The sequence below is a fragment of the Pseudophryne corroboree genome, chromosome 3, assembly GCF_028390025.1.
Source record: "Pseudophryne corroboree isolate aPseCor3 chromosome 3, aPseCor3.hap2, whole genome shotgun sequence".
Taxonomy (NCBI): Eukaryota; Metazoa; Chordata; class Amphibia; order Anura; family Myobatrachidae; genus Pseudophryne; species Pseudophryne corroboree.
The window spans coordinates 524,513,931-524,535,260 of record NC_086446.1 but is presented as its reverse complement, the minus strand read 5'-3'; the positions used below and the strand labels follow the sequence as shown (position 1 = coordinate 524,535,260).

Below are 21,330 nucleotides of genomic sequence, written 5' to 3'. Positions count from 1 at the left end.
GATTGGAGAGGGTCCAAAAGGGAGTAAAGAGAAATAAATGAGGTGAGTTGGAGATAGGTAAACCTCTCAAGGAGCAGTAAAAGGTAGAAGAGAAATGGGGAGGTAGTTTGAAAGAGAGTCAGGTCAAGTGTCGGTTTCTTGAGGATGGAAGAAACAAGTGCATATTGGAGTAAGAAGGAGACAGTGCTGGATGAGAGGGAAATGTTGAAAAGATGGACAAGATGAGTACAGACTACAGGGAAGTGGGAGCAAAGAAGATGAGGGGGAATTGGGTACAGTGGGCAAGTGGTATGAGATGATGAGAGAAGGGCAGTACTCTATGGAAATTCATGAGCATTTCTTCAGGTAGCATGTCAACTTGGAGTGCCAGTGTTGAGGTGGTGATTGATAAAGGCTTAAAGTAAGAACTAGAGCAGCAAAATCAAGGGCAGAGGATAGGGAGGTAATGTAAAGGGAGACAGCTTGCGTGAATCGAGAGAGGTTGGAGATGAGAGAGTGGAGAGTATCAAGAGAGGAGGAAAATTATGCGGGGCCAAGACAGTCAAGGTTGCACCTGGTAAGAGTGACCTTTAGAGAGAGATGAGTGTTGTACGGAGTGAGAGGCTACAGGAGAGCAGATGATTGTTGGATAGAGGGAAGGGTAAATTTGTGACATTTGCGATCAACACAAGATCTTGGTTGTGACCACATTTGATTGGGTGTGGAAGGATTTCCATTGGGTAAGGAAATGCAAAGAAATTGAGGTATATGTGTATATCCATAGGCAACAAACAAGATTACTTTGATTACTTCACTGTTCTAGAACTGTACAGTTTACTAAATGAAAAAAAAAATCTTAATGTTTTTAATGGTTTACAGCACCTTCTCTTTGGAACAGTTTGTATTAATATTCCCCATACTGTTTATTAAAACCAACAATATTTCGATGTGTTCCGTTAAATGACTACCTCCACAATTGGTGGCAAATGCAGAATTATCCAATATGAAAAGTGCCATGTATGTTTATTAATAATAAATACTAACTTTAAATAGTATTTTCAGCATTTTTATAACCTGATACCATGTGGTTAACCCTACAAGAAATTGTCCTCTGTGTACAGTATAGACAACAGGTGCATTGAGCTATACACAAACATCTCTCTATTACAATAAAGTTCACAGCTGTATTAGAGAAGTAAACTGTAGACCAGTGGTTTCCAAACTTTTTTGAATCACGGCTCCCTAGAATATCAGAATTTTTTTCATGGCACCCCTAGGCCAAAAATTTCTTATTGAGAAATTTAGAAAGAAATATTACATTAAGTAGGTCGTATTTATATGTCATCCTTAGGGTCAGTTGGGTGGTGAGGGACAAGATTTGCTTCTATTTGACCACATATTTTATGACTGGCAGCCACTAGCACTGGTTTTGCCTATTATATGACCATGAATAATTTGAATTGGCCCTGGACCACCAACCCAGGGCAACCCTGCAAGTGTCCCGAGGCACCCCAGGGAGCCACGGCACACAGTTTGGGAACCTCTGCTGTAGACAATTCATTATTCAAATATATATTTGTATAATAAATAGATCACCACTTCTAATCATCTTTCTCTCAGCAGCACTGCACTGATGCCAGCTGACAATGAACCCGTTGCAGAACACCAGTGATTCATCATTACTGGAAGCTGAAGAAGAAAGCAGGAAAACAGACCCTTCCCCATGTGTACTGGGTTATATACCAATTATATACTACAGCATACTGCTTGGTCTTGGTTTACCAGGTATGTTTATACACACACCTCGCAGAGCAATGATACAGGGGTAGATTTATTAAAACGCACATAAGGTTCTTTATAAGCAGAGTCCCGCTTCACCGCATTATCGTGGTGAAGCGGGACCTCTTTTCAAGTGAATTTACTAACCCTGCCTTGTTCGTTATGGGAGCACGTTATCTCACCCTTCTGGTGATACGTGTCCTCCCATAACATGCGTCCGCTTCGGCTGCAGTATCTACTTCCATGCCTGCGCCGTCCAGTAACTCCCAGCGTGCCTTTCGGGAGTTAAGCTGGCGCATGCGCACTTTCATTCTGTGGATGCCGGAGCTTGTCGTGTGTGTAGGGGGAGGAACTGCTTGTACACCCACAGTGCTGGATCTGGGAGGCGAAGAGCAACAGGGTAGGAGTGACTAACGTTCGGGCACACCGAACGTTCATAAGTTAGCAAGCTTATCGGTGTTCTATCTAACAGATAGAGGCGCCGATAAGGCAGCGGGCGCATAGCGCCCCAGCCTTTCTGTAACGCATCGCCGGGATACTACATCAGGGGATGCGCTATCTGCGGCACATAACGTGTGCAGATAGCGCTTTAACCCCTAAAGAACTTTAATAAATCTACCCCACAGTTCCAGGACATTAAGTCATCATTCCAGACATATTCTGAGGTAGAGACTACCCCAAACCTACCAACAGGCACAATCTTCCATGTTTTCAGCAAACAAAAGGTGTGTGGCTTTATCCAAAATGAGAGTAGGTTGGGCATATTTCCAGCCAGGAACATATAGAAATAACTTTACACCATCTATAAATATGGTTGTGCAGTACATATATACAATTAGTTTTTTTCTGCTAGTACTCAATGATACTCAGTACCTGCACCTTTTTATCTGGACACAGGAAATCCATCTAACATCATTGCTGGTATATTTTGCCCTCCAGTCTGGAACTTGTGTCACCAGACTCTTTTGTTCCAGCTACTTCAACAAAGAAGTGAGCAAGAAAGTTAGCCGAGTACTGGACCATTTTCCACAGTACCGACACCTTTTAGCATAGAACAAATCCCAGCAAAAAGATGCTACAGTGTTTATTTCCTAACATAAGACAAATGTGCAATGCCTTATAGTATAATAAACATTCCTGACTAGAACATCAGGTACAAATGACCAGGCTCCCAGTCTTCCAATACTATGCCCATACCTATACCATGCCACACCTATTCTCATACCTCCCAAGATTTAAGAGTTTGAAATTGGCATGGAAGAGCAGTCATTGCATGCTGGGGTTTTGAGCACCACTGGTAGACGTGAACACGCCCACAGTTTTGTTGTGAGCACTGAGGGCACCTACCTCCAGTGTCTGCGTTAGGGAAATAACCCTCTTGCATATTGGCATGAACTTCAGATTGGGACTGTCTCACCAAACTCATGACAACTTGGAGATAGGTGTTCCATTTTGGCAGTCAAACATCAGCACTGCCTTGCAAAACTAGGACTCTTGACAGGTACAGTATGCCATAGCTTAGCTTTCATTGATCTGATTAGATAATAAATTGCAGTTTCTTCTCCTTTGGCGATGTTGTGTGCTTGTTTCACTCCATTGCGCCTGTTTTCAAGGCTTAGTGTATCAAGATGGCAGCAACTGTGGGTATGCATTTTGCTTCCGATAGAAGGCAGTAAAGCAGTGGTTCTCAAACTCGGTCCCTAGGACCCTACACAGTGCATGTTCTGCAGGTAACCCAGCAAGTGCACAGGTGTATTAATTACTCACTGACACATTTTAAAAGGTCCACAGGTGGAGCTAATTATTTCACTTGTGATTCTGTGAGGAGACCTGCAAAACATGCACTGTGTGGGGTCCTGAGGACCGAGTTTGAGAACCTCTGCTGTAGAGGAACCAGAGATCTCTCTAAAAGCAGGCTAGGATCAATACACATCTTAATTCTGTGCCCAATGTAAAAAAAAACCAAAAACAATAAAAAACAAGATTTTATATTTTGTGTTATGGAATGAAATCATTTAATTTAACTCATGTAGTGGAGACTGATCCTTTAGTGAAATGTTCCACCTTTATCATTTTATTCTATTATTACAAATCTAATGTCAGTGTGCAACAACACTTGTCTGTTTGCATCTTCTTTTCTTCTCTCTGTGCAGTTTTTCTCTATGAAAGGTCAAACAAAAGCCTGAGTGATTATTTTTTTCTATTTATGTTTTAATGCATTTTCCACCTGTTCTCTATGGACTGAACCAAAGATGTCTATCACGTGGAGGGAAAATTGCTAAGGTCTTCTTAGCCATTACAAATCTCTTTTTAAACCATTGCAAATATTTTTTTTTTCTTTTTTGTTTTCATTACACTATTGTTTTATTTTTCTGTTTAATAGCTGTACTTTTTTCTGTGCTTTCCTTAGCTGTTTATCACCATTTTAATTGTAGCCTACAATCTTTAAGAATGTGCTAGTCAATCAATTGAAATCAGACCTGGAAATGGTGCAATGTGTGTAACGTGCTCTACCTGGTGCAGTGTGTGTAACGTGCTCTACCTGGTGCAGTGTGTGTAACGTGCTCTACCTGGTGCAGTGTGTGTAACGTGCTCTACCTGGTGCAATGTGTATAACGTGCTCTACCTGGCGCAAAGTGTATAACGTGCTCTACCTGGTGCAATATGTATAATGTACTTTACCTGGTGCAAAGTGTATAATGTGCGTTACCTGGCGCAATGTGTATAATGTGCTCTGCCTGGCGCAAAGTGTATAATGTGCTCTATCTGGTGCAATGTGTATAACGTGCTCTACCTGGCGCAAAGTGTATAACGTGCTCTGCCTGGTGCAATGTGTATAACGTGCTCTACCTGGTGCAATGTGTATAATGTGCTCTGCCTGGTGCAAAGTGTATAATGTGCTCTATCTGGCGCAATATGTATAACGTGCTCTACCTGGCGCAAAGTGTATTACGTGCTCTGCCTGGTGCAATATGTATAACGTGCTTTACCTGGTGCAATGTGTATAACGTGCTCTGCCTGGTGCAAAGTGTATACTGTGCTCTACCTGGTGCAATGTGTATAACGTGCTCTACCTGGCGCAAAGTGTATTACATGCTCTGCCTGGTGCAATATGTATAACGTGCTTTACCTGGTGCAATGTGTATAACGTGCTCCACCTGACGCAAATTGTATAAGGTGCTCTGCCTGGTGCAATGTGTATAACGTGCTCTGCCTGGTGCAGTATGTATAACGTGCTTTACCTCGTTCAAAGGCCCTCATTCCGAGTTGTTCGCTCGTTGCTGAGTTTCGCTATATTGCGATTAGTCGCTTACTGCGCATGCGCAAGGTTTGCAGAGCGCATGCGCTTAGTTATTTTACTCAAAAGTTAGGTATTTTACTCACGGCGTAACAAGGAATTTTCATCGTTCTGGTGATCGGAGTGTGATTGACAGGAAGTGGGTGTTTCTGGGCGGAAACTGGCCGTTTTATGGGAGTGTGCGAAAAAACGCTGGCGTTTCTGGGAAAAACGCGGGAGTGTCTGAAGAAATGGGGGAGTGTCTGGGCGAACGCTGGGTGTGTTTGTGACGTCAAACCAGGAACGAAACTGACTGAACTGATCGCAATGGCTGAGTAAGTCTGGTGCTACTCAGAAACTGCTAAGAATTTTCTATACGCAAATCTGCTAATCTTTTCGTTCGCAATTCTGCTATGCTAACATACACTCCCAGAGGGCGGCGGCCTAGCGTGTGCAATGCTGCTAAAAGCAGCTAGCGAGCGAACAACTCGGAATGAGGGCCAAAGTGTATAACATGCTCTGCCTGGCGCAAAGTGTATAACATGCTCCACCTGGTGCAATGTGTAAAAATGTTCTTTACCTGGTGCAATGTGTATAATGTTCTTTACCTGGTGCAATGTGTATAATGTTCTTTACCTGGTGCAATGTGTATAATGTTCTTTACTTGGTGCAATGTGTATAATGTGCTCTGCCTGGCGCAAAGTGTATAATGTGCTCTATCTGGCGCAATATGTATAACATGCTCTACCTGGCGCAGTGTGTATAGGAGGTTCTACCAGGTGCACTGTGCAAAAGCGGCACTACTGTGTGGTGTAATGTGAATTGGAACTGTTATGTGGCCATGCCCCTTCCCATGAAGCCACGCCCCTAAAATTTAGCTGCGCACCTACAGCACGCACTTTCCATGCATACATTTGATTAACCCTTCTGAGCAATAATCCCGCCCACTTCACAGCCTCCAACCCCCTAAACAGACCCCACCCCAATTAGGCTGCTTCAATACATTTCTCGGGCTGGTTTTTGATCCCAATCCGCCCCTGTCTGTATAACTATTGAAGAAGACTGTATGCAAGGCGAAAAAAAAGTATTTGAATCAAATGAAGTAATCATGACAAGAAGAGAATTGAAATGGACCAAGGTTCATCAAGACATTTAAGAAGAAAAAAGTCACTAGACGCAGCAACAGAAAAAGGGCGATATGACAGCGCCAAAGCTCCTACTACAGGGACAATAATACATGTAGATAATAAATCACTATAGGAACTCCAGTCCACCGTGATAAAATTACATAATTCATTAAACCTCAAATAGTCAACAGCCTCTTATCAATATACATAGAAGATACTAACAAACCAGCTACACTGGCATATAGTTACATGTATCACAAAATATGCAATAGATTTATACTGATTGACAAAAAAACATTCAAAGGCAAATTCCAGAAGCACTGTGGTAGAAGTGTATCTTTCCACAATAATATTTGCTGAAACTGCAGACTGTAATCTTGCAATGAATTTGTAATCTGAGATACATTCCTCAAGAGAAGATGAGGTCATGCTTTAGACTGAGTATAGTACCTTATAATATTAAAAAATCTCCGACATGTATGACTAATGATATAAAGTTCAATGTACTCAACTGGGATACAGTAAGACTGAGTAAATAATGAAATCACTCAGAACTATTAGAAGTCAATGAAATATAATAGTGACCAGACAGATTGTAAATTAACAAACTCATATGCTGTCCATTGGCAAACGGAGGGGGGTTTCCAGTTGCCCGGAAACCTCCCTCCTCTTGGCAAGTGGCTCGACTTATAACAATAGCAATGGTATATAATATGATTTCTAGAACTGCCACCACATCATGCAGTTTAAGGGACAGAGCAGAGCTGCTGCACATGCCCAGTGGTAGCAGCTTCTTCCACCACCAAGTTTACTGAGTTTACCACCAAGTTTACTGAGTTTGTGAACGTGAGTCCTCAGTCAGTGCACTGGACCAGAGAGTGGCTGCCAGGAAGAAGAGAAAGGAGCCTTACCATGAGGTGGGAGAATGTGTGGTTAGAAAGTGCAGTACTGGTTCTATTATGTTTGTGTATTTATTTATTTATTATGGTACAGATGGAGCCACGCTAGTCCTGGCTCCGTCTGTGCCTAGGCGCGTCTAGGACTCGGTGCGCCTAGGACTCGGTGTCTCCGTCTGGGCGCTCACGCCCATGACAGAGACGAGCACCATTCACTTGAATGGAGATCGTCTCCATCCGCGCGCCTGGACAGAGATGCTCTGAATGGGAGCGTCTCTGTGCACTCCCTGCGTGACTAGGCAAACTGATTGCCTAGTCATGCCGGGAGTGCTCATTTGCGATGGAGCCGCCTCAGATGAGAGTGGGACCACTTATTTACTGTATATGATTTAAATATGTTTCATACAGCCGATACCATAGACAATCTATAGTGTAAAATATTAATATTGTATTCAATACAGTATCCAGTGTATAAAAAAACATTGTTTACATTAATGTACAGGGCTGTTACTAGGTTCTTCTACCACTCCCTCGGACTCCCGTAATTGCTCCAATGTTCCACAGAGTGGGAGATTGTGGATTGCATTTGGAAACCCCCCTCTAGAAATGCTGTGTTTGCCACTGCTGCCATCTTAGTACCAGCAGTCAGGCTACAATAATGGCTTGATTTTAAACAACAGCCACTGGGTGTGCCTGAGTGTGTGCCTGCACCCTCTGCGAGCAAGGAGATGGAGTGTGGTAGCCTGCCATCTGCTACACTTGCAAAGGATTGCCAGCGCAGGGCACACTGCGGCAGCTCAGCTATTGAGAGCTGGGGAATGAGATGACCCTCTGGCAGATGCATCAATAATAGGAAGCTGAACCATTGATGTAGGGACGCTGTTCTGGTAGTGAGAACAAAGGCGTGCAGAACATGGCTGCTGCTGTGAAGGGGCCAAGCAGAGGTGAATTCAAGGAGGCACTCATGGACTGTGTAGTATTCTCTAGAGTGTGTGTGACGGTTGGAGTCTGTCCACTAAATAAGTGAACTGACAAACAGAGCCATAACAAGACTTTTTGGCGCCCTGGACCAGAAAGAGCATTGGTAAACCCAATGTAGTCAACCCCATTACCCCCCCCCCACACACACACACACACACACACACACACACACACACACACACACACACACACACACACACACACACACACACTTCACACACACACACACACACACACACACACACGCACACACCCTGCCCCATTTTTTAAATAGATACATGCAGGGTGGAGTGTGCCACCACACATAGCGCGGCAGGGTGGGGGGGGCGCTGTTGGCGGCACTTGTCAATTATCTGTTTTAAATATTTTCACTTGTAGTTGCCCCCCTTTTTGAAGCCCAACTTCTTCTGGTAGCCGCTGTCTCCTTCTCCCACCCCTTCCGTTGATGATACCTATACAGCATTAATAAACTTAACTTTGTTATTCATTCACACTGTCCTTTATTACATGTCAAGATGCTGACATACTCGAACCCATTGCCGGTTGATCTATCTACCCTTGCATAGAAAGCTAGAGAATTCTAATGTAGAGAATTCTAACTATTTGAAGCTTAAAAAGTGATCAGCATTGCAGCTGAGCACAGTGGCAAACGCAGGATTTTTTGAGGGGGGTTTCCAAATGCAATCCCACAATCTCCCACTCTGCAGAACATTGGATCAAGTTCAGGAGTCTGGGGGAGCAGTAGAAGAACCTAGTAAAGACTCTGAACATTGGTCTTTTTATACACTGTATACTGTATAGAATACAGCAGGCTTTTTCAACTTGTGTGCCGCGACCAGTTGCAAGGTGTGCCGCGGAGCCACAGCAGCTTCCTGCACCTTCAGAGTGAACTGTTGGCCTGGGCTCTTCTTAGAGGATCAGTCTTGCTCCAGCTGTGACCTGTGCCTTGATGACGCGGCGGTGTGATATCATAGGTCACGACCGCCGCAACTCACCACCCAGCCAGCCCACCCGCCTGCATACACATCTTCCAGTTCCCGCCTGCATCCACAGCTTTCCTTGCCCACCCACATCTACGCCTGCCCACACGCCAGCTGCTCAGTATTCGCAGCAATTCACTATGAACAACCCCCACCACTGAGGGACAGGAAGGAGGACAGCTGACCAGTAGGGGCTAATATTTGTTATGTTATTTCTCCTGTGGGAAGCATTAGGATTTATGGATTTATGGCGGGAACAATGTGAATAATTCATGTGGGGAGCAATAGGATTTATGTGGGGAGAAATGTGATTGATTTATGTGCGCGCAACATGATTTATGTGGGTAGCAATGTGATTGATTTATGTGGGGAGCAATAGGATTTATGTAAGGAGCAACATAATTTATGTGGGGAGCAATGTGATTGATTTATGTGGGGAGCAATAGGATTTATGTAAGGAGCAACATGATTTATGTGGGGAGCAATGTGATTGTTTTTTTCAGTGTAGGCCAATGTATGTGTGGATTTTTATTACTGTGAGGGCCAATGTGTGTTTTCTGTGGGGTTTTCTGTGGGGTAACAGATGGTGTGCCTTGGCAATTTTAAAATTTTGTTCAGTGTGCCGCGAGTAAAAAAAAGGTTGAAAATCATTGGAATACAGTATTTATATTTAACACTATAGATGATCTATAGTATAGGCTGTATCAAACATACTTAAATAATATAAACAAGAGGTCAGAAAAAGGTTAAACATACCATAATAAATACATAACCAAACATAATAGAACCAGTACTGCACTTTCTAAGCACACATTCTCCCACCTCATGGTAATGATCCTGTCTCTTCTTCCTGGTAGCTACTCTCTGGTCCAGTGCACTGATTGAGGACTCAGATACACACACACACAACAAACATGGTAGAAGAAGCTGCTACCACTGGGCATCTGGGCATGTGCAGCAGCTCTGCTGTCCCAAAAACTGCATGATGTGGCGGCAGTTCTAGTAATAGTATTATTTACCATTACTATTGTTGTCATAATTTGAGCCATTTGACAAGAGAAGGGGGGTTTCCGTGCAACCAGAACCCCCCCCTGCGTTTGCCTATGGAGCAGATCTATGTAGTATGTGGCTGCAAGGGATTGGATGTGTGGCTGCACAATACATAGATCTGCTAAATTTCAGTGCTGATTATTCTTTTACAGAATGCAAGTAGCTTCATATACTGTAGTTAGAAATTGTATAGTTTTTACGCAGGATCAAATATCTCAATGAGTGGGTTGTTTGACTTGAATGACTAGAATGCAACAGATTACAGGTTTGAATCCTGGGTATGGCAGTGTATTGAAATGTGTTATTTAATAAATGGTACAGTAACTGCGAGCTCTCAAGTTAAGTCCATGAATGTGGTTTGAAGAGGACTTGTGTCTAAATCCATTTTCTTGCAGTGTTCTATAAATGTATGTGAATAACACAAGGCTGAAGATAGCTTCATATTCGGCCGGCTTCTTATTCACTTCTTATTCAACATCTTATACTACAGCTTCCTATTCAGAAAATTGAGTTTTGCAAGGGTTAACTAGTCTTGGGCAACAAATTTGACACCTGAAATCAACAGAGGGCGGTTACTTACATATGACCCACTTGTATTTTGCATGGCCCAGTGCTGTTTTGGGCATGAAATACACTGGCAAAGTGGGCACACACCATTTTAAAAATTGCCATTTTGAATAAGTAGCTGTAGTTTTGCAAGGGTTAACTAGTCTTTGGCAACACATTTGTATGTGATACAAAGTACTGTAGGCAGCGGGCAGGTGTGTACCATACTCAGTAGCGGATCTTGCCACGGGCAAGCAGGACTTTTGCCCGGGGCGACGCCTTCCGGGGCGCACAGAGCGCCAGAACCGGCCCTGACCATACTATTTCTCTGGACTCCCAGAGGGATAGTGTGGAGGATGAGTCAGATCACTTCAAGAACATAGAGAATTGCGATGTGACACAATTTGTATATGTTCCATGTGTAAAAATCAGCATTATGGATTTAAATCTGACAGTTTTAAATAATAGTCTTCGATGTGTGCTTTGGCGTTTAGTAAATTGCACAGTTTACAAACCGCACATGAAATCACACAATTTTTTTTTTTGCTATTTTCACTATTTACACTTTAATAAATTTCTCCTTAAATGGTGGACAATGGACCAATTTTGAATAGTAGCCATGTAGAAATCTAGTATTGTGCAGTGATTTAAAGTGAGAGTACAAACAATATAAGATTGAATTCTTCTTACACAAAGGCTGTGAAATCTATACCATAGCCTAGATCTGTGACTCTGTGACTGTGTGTATAATGCTGGGCGTGGCTAGGAGCTCTCATTGGTTTAGCGGCAGGTCTATCACACCCAGTCCACAGCTTATTGGGCGAGAAACGCCCTCCCACACAGGTTACATCCAATGGGAGGCTCTGCCCTTTGGCTGCTGTGTGTTCCCAGAGCAGGAATAACAATGGGGCTGATGGAGCTGCAGCTTCAGGTCCATACCCCAAAATAGGCCCACTGCTTCTGCTGCAACATACCCTCCAACAATTTACACATAAAAATCGGTACAAATTCGAAAAGGGGGCGTGACCACGGGTAAAGTGGTGTGGCCACGCCCCCTTTCCTATACTTTCAATGGAAAAATGCGCCCCCCCCCTCCCTAGATATAAAAAACCAACAACATTGTGCGCGCTCCCGGCAAGGGGGCGTGGCCTCATTTTAATGGACGTGGCCTCATTTTAATGGGCGTGGCCTCGTCTGAAAAGACTACCTCACACCCCAGTTTTTGACCCTGCATATTAATCCCCACACAGTAATGCCCCCTGCACCATATTATGCCACACACCGCAATGCCCTTGATACATTAAATCCCTACATTAAGGCAGGCAGAGTCCCCATTTTCCACATTACGGCAGGCAAAAGTCCCCATTTTCCACATTACGGCAGGCAAGAGTCCCCATTTTTCACATTATGGCAGACAAGAGTCCCCATTTTATACATCACGGCAGGCAAGAGTCCCCATTTTACACATCACGGCAGGCAAGAGTCCCCATTTTACACATCACGGCAGGCAAGAGTCCCCATTTTACACATCACGGAAGGCAAGAGTCCCCATTTTACACATTATGGCAGGCAAGAGTCCCCATTTTACACATCAGGGCAGGCAAGAGTCCCCATTTTATACATCACAACAAGCAAGAGTCCCCATTTCACACATTAAGGCAGGCAAGAGTCCCCATTTTACACATTACGGCAGGCAAGAGTCCCCATTTTATACATCACGGCAGGCAAGTGTCCCCATTTCACATATTACGGTAGGCAAGAGTCCCCATTTCACATATTACTTATAATACTTACAGATGCGATTCCCGCTCTTCGGCCCGCCTCACCAGTCGCTCCTCGCGCCGGCCGCCTCTCTCTCTTCGTAGCTTGGCTCCCCCTTCTCCTCAGTACTCCGCTCGGGGGGGCGGAGTTTCGCTGCATGACACGGTTACGTTGTGACGTCACGACGCAGCCGCGTCATTCCGTGAAACTCCGCCCCCTGAGCTGGGTACTCGGGGAGAGGGAGCAGGGGAAAGCAGGGAGCCGCAGTCAGTGCCGCGGCGGGCGCCCTGTGCGATTGCACGGCTCGCCCGCCCCAACAAACGGCCCTGTCTAGTGTATCATATTGCTGCTCTCAGCTGATGCAAACACCAGGATCATTGTTCTATATAAGGTGCGTTGATACGTAGTTCAGAGTTTTCATATGTGATAGGAATTATTTGAACTTTGCCCAATACATGAAGGGTTACCTTAGCAATAGCACCTGCGTTGGGGGTTACTGGCAGCATGATTGATCGGTGATGGTCAGTTGGGAGGCTTCTCTGTCACTCGCTGCTCTCCTTAGTGCAGAGCAGCAATAGATAGATGCACAGTCTATTCAAGGGAGGCAGAGGGACTGGGGGGCTTGCCAGCAGTTCAAAGAGCGCTGGCCATGCCCCCAGTGATTAAAACAGGAGGCGTTGTAGCCGACCGCGGCATCCCCACAAAGCCACGCCCCCTTTTCAGATGGATACGGCTCCATAGCGCACAGGAGTCCCAACTAGGACATCATAATAATTTGGGAGGTATGGAATAATAAGAATTGTAATTTAGGGGGACATGTACTAAGCAGTGATAAAAGTAGTGTGCCAGTGGAGAAGCTGGCTCTGTATACTTTTATAGTATGTAAATTATAACTGTTACATCAATGGTGATTGGTTGCCATGGGCAACTTCTCAGTAGTGGGTCTTGCTACGGGCATGCAGGATTTTTGCCCATGGCGCCACCTTCCGGAGGGCGCCGCCGCCGTCCAGAGGGCGCCGCCGCCATAGCAAGATCCGCTACTGGTGCCCCCAAGTTCTCGGTAGATGCGGTGCAGTGCGGTGCACGATGAAGTCATCGCACACCGCACGGCATTGTGGGAGCGGCACATAGACACTAGGGGTCATGATTGACCTCTAGTGTCTATGCGGTGCTATGGGAGAGATGTCATGACGTCTTTCCCATAGATCAGAGGAGCTGCACTGGTGGCCGGAGATGGAGGGCAGCAGCAGTCGGGAATCAAGAGCTGGGATGGTGAGCATTAATTTAAAAAAAAAATTTTTTTGTAAGTGGCACAACTCTACTGGGGGCACAAACGGGGGAACAACTCTACTGGCGGCACAAACGGGGGCACAACTCTATAGGGGGCATAACTGACCATGCCCCTTTATGAAGCCACGCCCCTATTTTCGCCCAGGGCGCCACAAGGGCTAGAACCAGCCCTGCAACTTCTCCAGTGCACTGCTTAGTACATGTCCCCCTTAGGGTGGGCTGCAGGGGCAAATGCAGTATTTACATGGGGGGGTTTCCGTACATGTATGTATGTGTAATATGTACATACACACAGCCAGTAGCAGATCTTGCCACGGGCAAGCAGGACTTTTGCCCGGGGCGCCGCCTTCCGGAGGGCGCAGGGCGCCATCCGGAGGGCGCCGCACCAGGGCAAGATCCGCTGCTGCTGTGTGCCCCCCGCTGCCCCCCTGCTGCCGCTGGCCGCTGCCGCTGGGAAGGGAAACTAGACGCGTACGCTACTAGTTTTCCCTCGTGGAGAGGACCTTTGCTGTGCGGTGCGCGATGACGTCATCGCGCACCGCACATCATTTCAGTCTGTACAGGGGGCGTAAATGACCACGCCCCCTGTACGAAGCCACGCCCCCTAATGCCGCCCGGGGCGCCAGAAGCCCTAGAACCGGCCCTGCACACAGCATGCATACTGTACATACATACACACTTAGCATAAATACACACAGCAGACACACACACGGCATACTTACACAAACACATATACACACAGCAGACAGACACACAGAGCATACACACGCAATATGCATGCATACTGCAGACACACAAAGCATATACACAGACATAGCACACATACATATATGCATATACAGTACACACATGCCATACATACAGCATATACACACACACAGCATGTACATACAGCATATACACACATAGCATGCATACATACATAGAACATATACACACATATAGCACGTACATAGAGCATATACACACATAGCATGCATACATACATACATACATACATACATAGAGCATATACATACACATAGCACGTACATACAGCATATACACATAAACACACACTTAGCACACATACAGCATATACACACACAAACACACACATAACATACATAAAGTATACACACATAGCATACATACAGCATATACACACACAGCATGTTCATACAGCATATACACACATACAGTATATACACACACATACAGTATATACACACACAGCATACATACAGCATATGCACACACACATAGCACATACATACAGCATATACACACACATAGCATGTATACATACAGAATACACACACATCATACATACAACATATACACACACATAGCATGTTCATACAGCATATACACACATATAGCACATACATACAGCATACACACACACACACACACACACACACACACACACACACACACACACACAGCATACACACATACTGTAGCATGTATACATACAGAATAAACATTTTGTTATCCCTAATGCACACTGGGTGAAAAATAACACTACATAATGATCAGATAATACAGAGATCTTAGTTGCGTATATCTGCAGGTATAGGGTTAAGCCCCCAGGCCGAACGGCAAGGCAACTCTGTCACTGGGGGTCCCTAATACTAGGTATGGGTCCGGGGTACAATATTAACCCCTAATTTTCACCTGTGTGCTTACCTGAGGTGGCCGACCTGTGCCGACGTGATGGGGTCCTGCACCCCGGACCCATACCTAGTATTAGGGACCCCCAGTGACAGAGATGCCTTGCCGTTCGGCCAGGGGGCTTAACCCTATACAAAATATTTTTTCTTACACAGAATTACCCCTCCCTTTTAGCACCTGAGTGACATCACAATCTGATTGAGCAGCTTGCCAATAAATGTGCATCATACATACAGAATATACACACACATAGCACATACTGTACATACAATATACACACACATAGCATGTATACATACAGTATACACACACACACACACACACACACACACACACACACACACCATACATACAGCATATACACACACATAGCACATACATACATACATACATACATACATACAGCATATACACACACACAGCACATACATACATACATACATACATACATACATACATACAGCCAGCATATACACACACATATCATGTCCTCCTCCCTCTCAAACATCAGGACAATGGGTGCCTCATCCGCCCAGCATAACTAAGCCCTGATATATGTACACACACACCTGGTCACTGCAGGGTATAACTCTGCCTCACCCGACTCTGGCCAGCCTCGGAGACAGAAGTCACATGGGACGGAAGAACTGCCTGGGAGGATCTGCACACACTGCCTCTGCAGCTACAGCAGCTCCTCCTACACACTCAGCCAGAGCCAGCCGCACAGCCACAGCCTGTCTCCTCGGTACTCAGTCAGTGTGATAGGAGGCAGCTTCCGGCAGCCGCACAGCGTCAGTTAAAAAATAAATATATAAACATCGGTAAACCGCGGCATTGGATCGGCGGGCAGGGGGGGTTTCTAGGTACTCGGAAACCCCCCCTGCATGCGCGTATGGGATGCATCAAGCGTCGCATTTGGAATGCAATGCATCCTGCCACTTATCGCATATGTAACCCCCCTTCTCTAACTGCAGTAAATAAACAGCGGTGTAGTGAAGAGTACGTTCAGTCTTACTAAAATGCAAGTTTCTCACTCTGCTGCTGCTGCTGTCACTCAGCTACAAGGTGCCACCCACAATCAGGGCTGCCAAGAAAAATCCTGGGTCCCGGAACAACAACTTCCTGGGCCCCTGCACCCCCTGGAGGGGGTGTGACAGCAGCATGCTGGGGGGCATGACCACACCTCTTTGGGGGCGTGTCTAACACATGAGAAGCACCCACTCACAGAAGCATGGCATGCCTCCCAGCCAGGGCAGTAGAGATCCTGACTGGACCCAGGTACTTTTTATGGGGCATGGCCTAATCACAGGAGGCGTGGCCATGCACCCTTAGAAAAAAATACAGAACAAATTTTATTTTAAGCACTTCACTGGCCACACTGCAGCCCAGCATACAGCAGCATGTTCTGGGCTGAGAAGAAAAGTTGACGCTTCTGCTTCCAGGTAAGAGAAGGGGGGGGGGGACCTGGGCCCCCACTGGGCACCTCCATCAGACCTGGGACAAGGTAATTTGTACTCTCTCCCCTCCTCTCTCGGCGCCACTGCCCACAATCTCTATTGGTTTGTACTGTATATCACTGCTTCCCTTTGAATAGCATCCCCAGGGCCGGTGCAAGGTTTCTCGGCACCCTAGGCAAAACTTCTGCCTACTGCACCTTCCCCCTACCCGCAGAGCCGGCCCTAACCAATATGATGCCCTAGGCAAGATTTTGGCTGGTGCCCCCTAGCACCACCGCTGGTTCCGCCTCTGAGCTTGCACCTCTTTCCCAGCACCATCACCCCTCATCCATAGCAGTCCTTATTTTGGTATTTGTACCCCCTATATTTTAAATAGGAACAGTTCGTGCATTTGGCGCACAGCCCAAAAAGGTGTGTTTTTGCTGGCAAGGGGCATGGCCACACAATGACCCCAATTCCAATTACGCCACATAGTACTGCAACTTTATTCACATCATGCGATAGTGTCCATAATTCATATTACATCTCACAGTAGTATCACTTTACCTTATAAACGTTACTCCTCACAGTAGAGCTCCTTATTAACATTACATCACACTGAACTGATCCTTATTCACATTACACCACACCCTATTGCTCTTTATTCACATTAGATGACACAGTAGTGCCCTTTCTATACGCAACGCCACATAGTAGAGCATCTTATACACATAATGCCACACATTAGTAATGCATTTATACACATAATACACACAGTAATGCCCCTTACACATATGAGATATATTATTAATGTCCTTATAAACATAATGCGCCTTACACATTATGACAACCTTTATTAATGCCCTTTTACACATAATGTCCCTTACACATATGCTGCACATTATTAATGCCCTTATACACATAATGACACACATAGTGCCCCCTACACATTTGCTGCACATTATTAGTGCCCCTATACACATAATGACACACATACAGTAGTACCGTTACACATATGCCGCACATTATTAATGCTCTTATACACATAATGACACAAATAGTGCCCCTTACACATATGTTGCACATTATTAATGCCCTTATACACATAATGACACGCATAGTGCCCTTTACACATATGTTGCACATTCTTAATGCATTTTTACATGACACACATAATGCTCCTTACACATATTCCAAACACTACTGCACAACCAACCCACTCACATGCACACAGCACTCACACTGCCACTAACACTGTACCTCTGCCTCTGCTTGGAAACAGATGTGTGCTCATAAATCTTGCCTCAATGCTAACATCGGGCACCTTTTTTTAATTGCATTCCTATGTGGCTAGGATGCACAAGCAGCTTCTGCTGATTAAAATGATATGCAGCATACCTATATACTGTGTGAGACTGTGGCTGTATCTGCATATGAAATGCTACACACAGAATATAGGCATGCTGCATATCATTTTAATCAGCAGAAACTGCTGATGCCCCTAGGCATATCAAATGCCCAAGGCAATTGCCTAGTTTGCCTATGCCTATGGCCGGCTCTGCCTACCCGCCCTTCAGGTGAAAAACATGCTGCTGCTCTCCCCCACCCCCAGTCTGTTGCATGGCTGCTCTCTTCTCCCCATCTCCCCAGTCTGTGTTGGTGCCTGCAGCTCTCACCCCCCCACTCTGTTAAATGTCTGCTGTTCTATCTCCTCCACATCTGTGTGCGTGCCGCTGCTCATTCCCCCCCCCCCCCCAGGCTGTGTACATGCCTGCTGCCCCCCCCCTCCCCAGACTGCTGCTCTCCCCCTCTCAGAGGCGTAACTAGGGTTTTCGGAGCCCAGGGCAAAATGGAAAATGGCGCCCCCCCAAAAAAAAAACAACCTAAAACCACACAAAAAGAAGCATGCGCGCTGTGAAAAATGGGAGTGACCACACACCAGAAGGGGTGTGGCCATGCTCCAGAAGGGGTGTGGCCACTGAAAATGGCCCACAGTGCCAGTTACATTGCCCCACAGTGCCAGATACATTGCCCCACAGTGCCAGTTACATTGCCCCACAGTGCCGGATACATGCCCCACGGTGCCGGATACATGCCCCACAGTGCCGGATACATTGCCCCACAGTGCCAGATACATGCCCCACTCAGTGCCAGTTACATTGCCCCACAGTGCCAGTTACATTGCCCCACAGTGCCAGTTACATTGCCCCACAGTGCCAAATACATTGCCCCACAGTGCCAGGTACATTGCCCCACAGTGCCATATACATTGCCCCACAGTGCCAGATACATGCCCCACTCAGTGCCAGTTACATTGCCCCACAGTGCCAGTTACATTGCCCCACAGTGCCAGTTACATTGCCCCACAGTGCCAGATACATTGCCCCACAGTGCCAGATACATGCCCCACAGTGCCGGATACATTGCCCCACAGTGCCGGATACATTGCCCCACAGTGCCGGATACATGCCCCACAGTGCCGGATACATGCCCCACAGTGCCAGTTACATGCCCCACAGTGCCAGATACATTGCCCCACAGTGCCAGTTACATGCCCCACAGTGCCAGTTACATGCCCCACAGTGCCAGATACATTGCCCCACAGTGCCAGTTACATTGCCCCAGAGTGCCAGTTACATTGCCCCACAGTGCCAGATACATACCCCCCCACCCCAGCGGTCACTTACCGGCCGCTTGTTGATGTTGCTATGTGAGGGGAGGAGAGCGCAGCGCAGCGCCTCTCCTTCCCCTCACCGCTCCAGGTCTCCGGCGGCTGTCTGGCGCCGGTTCGCTAGTCAATCAGAGCTCGCGGACCAGCAGCCAATCAGGAGCCGGTCCGCAAGCTCTGATTGGCTAACGCCGGAGACCGGACACAGCAGCGCTGCTGGCAGCGCTGCTAGTGCTGGCAGCGGCGGTGAGGGGAGGGAGAGACGCTGCGCTCTCCTCCCCTCACATTTAGGCCAAGGCACCCAGGGCACGTGCCCCACTCGCCCTACCCTAGATACGCCTCTGCCCCCTCTTTCCTTATCAAATGCATAGAGTGCACTGTGCAGCCACCTTACCTGCGGGATGCGATGCAGAGTTGGGACTGAGTAGTCTGTGAAAGAGCCTGCAATGAAGATCAGCGCCACATGTCACCCCCAGCCAAGACTCCAGGAGCTGTCAAAGAAACTTCTTGTGCCAGGTGGAGGCGAAGCTGGAGGCTGCAATACGGGAGCTTGCCAGTTGCGACTACTGTAAGATACGAGTGCCGGGGGGATTGCGGCGACTGTGAGGTAGGACCATGCTACCTTTTTCAGGCAGCTGTAGCAGGCCGCCCCCTCAGGATCCGGCGCCCCTAGGCAGCTGCCTAAAGCTGCCTAGTGGAAGCTCCGGCCCTGAGCATCCCTTATCCAAATCTCTGCTGTTTGTAGTGTGTGCAGTTTCCATCTGGGCCCCTTCCCCAGTCCTCTAGGTGGCAGCGCTCTGCTGATTAGTGCTATGAGCACTAGTAGACTCTGGCAGTGTGCTAGAGTCTACAGCGCATGCCCAGGTCTCCGAGAAAATGGTGGGGTGCCCATTTTTTCTGGTAATTTCTCTAATGCGGAAAGGGGGGGGGCTGGACTGCACACCCTAATTCTAAGCATATGAAGAGGTGCTATCGTGCTAAGGCTTCTAGTACTATGATGAAGAAACAGGCTTCTAGTACTATGCTGATGCACGCTCTAGCACTAAGAACACTGATAGTAAAAAAAAAAAAAGATAAACCCTCACAATTAACATAGGCCCTCATTCCAAGTTGTTCGCTCGCTAGCTGCTTTTAGCAGCATTGCAAACGCTAGGCCACACTGCAGCCCAGCATACAGCAGCATGTTCTGGGCTGAAAAGAAAAGCTGACACTTCTGCTTCCAGGTAAGAAAAAGGGGGGGGGGGGGACCTGGGCCCCCACTGGGCCCCTCCATCAGACCTGGGACCAGGTAATTTGTACTCTCTCCCCTCCTCTCTATGCGCCACTGCCCACAATCTCTATTGGCTTGTACTGTATATCACTGCTTTCCTTTGAATAGCATCCCTTTTCCAAATCTCTGCTGTTTGTAGTGTGTGCAGTTTCCATCTGGGCCCCTTCCCCAGTCCTCTAGGTGGCAGCGCTCTGCTGATTAGTGCTATGAGCACTAGTAGACTCTGGCAGTGTGCTAGAGTCTACAGCGCATGCCCAGGTCGCCGAGAAAATGGTGGGGTGCCCATTTTTTCTGGTGATTTCTCTAATGCGGAAGGGGGGGGGGGGGACTGGACTGCACACCCTAATTCTAAGCATATGAAGAGGTGCTACCATGCTAAGGCTTCTAGTACTATGATGAAGAAACAGGCTTCTAGTACTATGCTGATGCATGCTCTAGCACTAAGAACACTGATAGTAAAAAAAAAATTGATAAACCCTCACAATTAACATAGGCCCTCATTCCAAGTTGTTCGCTCGCTAGCTGCTTTTAGCAGCATTGCACACGCTAGGCCGCCGCCCTCTGGGAGTGTATCTTAGCTTAGCAGAATAGCGAACGAAAGGTTAGCAGAATTGATACTAAATAATTTGCTGCA

The 21,330-nt window shown here is 46.5% G+C and overlaps 1 protein-coding gene across 1 annotated transcript in view; it reads left to right on the top strand.

Annotated features, from left to right (window-relative positions):
* LOC135057974 (probable G-protein coupled receptor 142) overlaps nt 1-21,330 on the top strand; it is a 124,771-nt gene that overhangs the window by 37,553 nt on the left and 65,888 nt on the right. Inside the window, exon 2 of the mRNA XM_063963657.1 lies at nt 1,603-1,764. Within this exon, the coding sequence (XP_063819727.1) occupies nt 1,626-1,764 (139 nt within the window). The 5' untranslated portion in view covers nt 1,603-1,625. The remainder of the gene's footprint in view (nt 1-1,602; nt 1,765-21,330) is intronic.